Source organism: Miscanthus floridulus, chromosome 12 (genome assembly GCF_019320115.1).
Source record: "Miscanthus floridulus cultivar M001 chromosome 12, ASM1932011v1, whole genome shotgun sequence".
Classification (NCBI taxonomy): domain Eukaryota; kingdom Viridiplantae; phylum Streptophyta; class Magnoliopsida; order Poales; family Poaceae; genus Miscanthus; species Miscanthus floridulus.
Window position 1 is genome coordinate 49,405,641 of NC_089591.1, and position 2,570 is coordinate 49,408,210.

At 52.5% G+C, this 2,570-nt stretch overlaps 1 protein-coding gene across 1 annotated transcript; it reads left to right on the forward strand.

The window, feature by feature from the left end:
- Positions 1–425: 425 nt before the first annotated feature.
- LOC136496714 (dihydrofolate reductase-like) lies at positions 426–2,570 on the forward strand. The gene is made up of 6 exons (XM_066492463.1): positions 426–769; positions 1,013–1,111; positions 1,205–1,246; positions 1,340–1,469; positions 1,964–2,065; positions 2,238–2,570. Exons 1-6 carry the CDS (start codon positions 515–517, stop codon positions 2,342–2,344), a joined length of 735 nt encoding a protein of 244 aa, XP_066348560.1. The 5' UTR covers positions 426–514; the 3' UTR covers positions 2,345–2,570.

Consider the following 2,570-nt stretch of genomic DNA (forward strand, 5'->3'; position numbering starts at 1 on the left):
AACCGGCGACCCGAACGCCGCCGCAAGGGCGTTGGAGCACGTGCGACTGTGCGCGCACCGCTTGTCCGCTTCACGGCTGCTTCCGCAGTTCGGCGCCTAGCCAAAGTAGCCAGCCACCTACTGCAGCGAAACCCAGCCGTCCGATCTACCTTCCCCCCGGCCCCGGGCACCAGGTGACATAGTACTACCAACGAACCCCGTGGGCCCGGCCGCCCAGCGAACGTCATGGCGTACCTTCGCAAGCCTCGAGCGCTAGTGGTCGTGGCCACCACGCGGTTCCCGCAGGCCAGCCACAGCCAGTAGGCAGGGCGGGCAGGTAGGCTCCCAACAGCGACCAGCCAACGGGCGGTCAGGTCACCCATCCGTCCCCACCAACCGCGGAACGGAACCATCATCATATATACTCCGCTTCCACGCCACGGCCAGCCAGAATACCCCAGACTCCCAGAGCCAGAACAGCCGCCTCGAAGTCGAAGAGCCGACGCCCCCGCCCGCCTCCCGGATCCGCCCGCGGATGGGCAGCCTCGGCGGCGACGCGGAGCCCCAGCCGCAGCCGCAGGGCGCGGGGCGGCGGCCGCGGTTCCTGTGCCTGCACGGGTTCCGCACCAGCGCCGAGATCATGCGCAAGCAGGTGCTCGGCAAGTGGCCAGCCGACGTCACCGCGCGCCTCGACCTCGTCTTCGCCGACGCGCCGTTCCCCGCCGAGGGCAAGTCCGACGTCGACGGCATCTTCGACCCGCCCTACTACGAGTGGTTCCAGTTCGACAAGGTCCGGGAACCCGCCGCGCACGCGCGCCCATCCATTACCCCGCCGCCCCTCTCCTCCCTGATCCCATCCATCGTCCCCGCTTATTTCGTCAAATTAATTTTGGTTTCCTTTTTTTTTCCCTGTGCGTGTCGATAACACTTTACCAACTTCCTTATACAGTACTGACTCGTGCGACGCACTTTTTTTTTGAACGCAAACTCGTGCGACGCACTTACCAACTTCCTTATATGCAATACAAAACAGAGTTTTATGGAGTACAGGAATTTCGACAAGTGCTTGGCCTACATCGAAGAGCTGATGATAAAAGATGGCCCCTTCGATGGATTGATGGGTTTCTCCCAGGTAAGCAGCAAAGTTCGAGATCACTTCTGCTTCAAATTCTGTGGTGATGAACCAGCTTTTCGATTGATTGTGATGCACTGATGTTGATTCCAGGGTTCCATTCTGTCTGCGGCGCTTCCGGGGCTCCAAGAACAGGTGAGCTCATGGTTCATACCAGACTCGAAGCAGAGCAAAAGTTAAGCTTTGCTGCTAGTAGTTCTTAGTGTTGCTGTGTGTTTTTCATGGCAGGGACTGGCCCTGACTAGAGTCCCGAAGATCAAGTACCTCATCATCATCGGTGGCGCCAAGTTCCAGTCCCCGACGGTGGCCGAGAAGGCGTACGCCAACAAGATCGCGTGCCCCTCGGTTCACTTCATCGGTACGTTACGTCAATGGCATCGCGCATCATTCCATTGTCATGCCAGTTTGTTTGTCGGTTGAGTCAAGGCGTTACATTGGTGGGAACGTTATGGCGTACTGCCGTGACATCTCTATATCTGGTTGGATGCTCTTGCCTCCTGCCGGCGTCTCTTGTTAATTGAAAGAGACAGGGTTTGATGCTTTCGGCAATGTGCTGCACTGCATAACACTTTCAAGAAAGCTGCGTTCATCATTTAAAAAAAAACTCAAATGAATATATGCCGACTTTGATTCCGTTATGGAAATTAATGTTGCCATTTGGCGCTCCATCGTGTCTACTGTTCTAGAATGCTTTGACTAAGTTTACAAGATGCACATGGTCCAATTCTCTAGTCATTTCTGTTCATTATTTGTTTTGGTATCTTTTATATTTATATATAGGCGAACCGGTGGTCAGCAGACGACGACGCACCGCTGAAAGTCTGAACACGTTTTTAAATTTTCTTGATGCAGGTGACAACGACTTCCTGAAAGTACACGGTGAAAAGCTCATAGAATCATGCGTGGACCCATTCGTCATTCGTCACCCAAAGGGCCACACAGTTCCAAGGCTCGGTAAGCTCCTCTTCTTCAGTCTAATCCCGTCTTTGAGACCCTTCAGCCAAGCGAGAAACCACCAACCGGGTCATCTAGAAACAAACTGTTTTTTTTTCTTCCTTTTTGCCTCGATATGAACGCCAGTCCGCCAAACTAATTCCACGATGTTTGACTGTTCCATGTCGTGCAGATGACAAGAGCCTAGTGGTCATGCTCCGTTTCCTTGAGAAGATTGAGGGGGAGGTGCTTGAGTATTCATCCAAAGATGTCAACGAAAATGAAGAAGTGTGCTTGTGATGAAGACTTTAGACTATTAGTACCTGATGTTGGCCAAAAATCTACGCTTGTATTTATTTATATAGAATATAAACATACGATGTAACCTCGATTTTCATTGAGGTGAAAGAGAGGCTCGTACCTTCTTGCCATGTGGAAGATGACGAATGGTGGGTCACCACTTATATTTGTCTAGAGCAATTGTACATTGAGAAGTGCAAGTAAATAACTACCCCTTTGTTTAAAA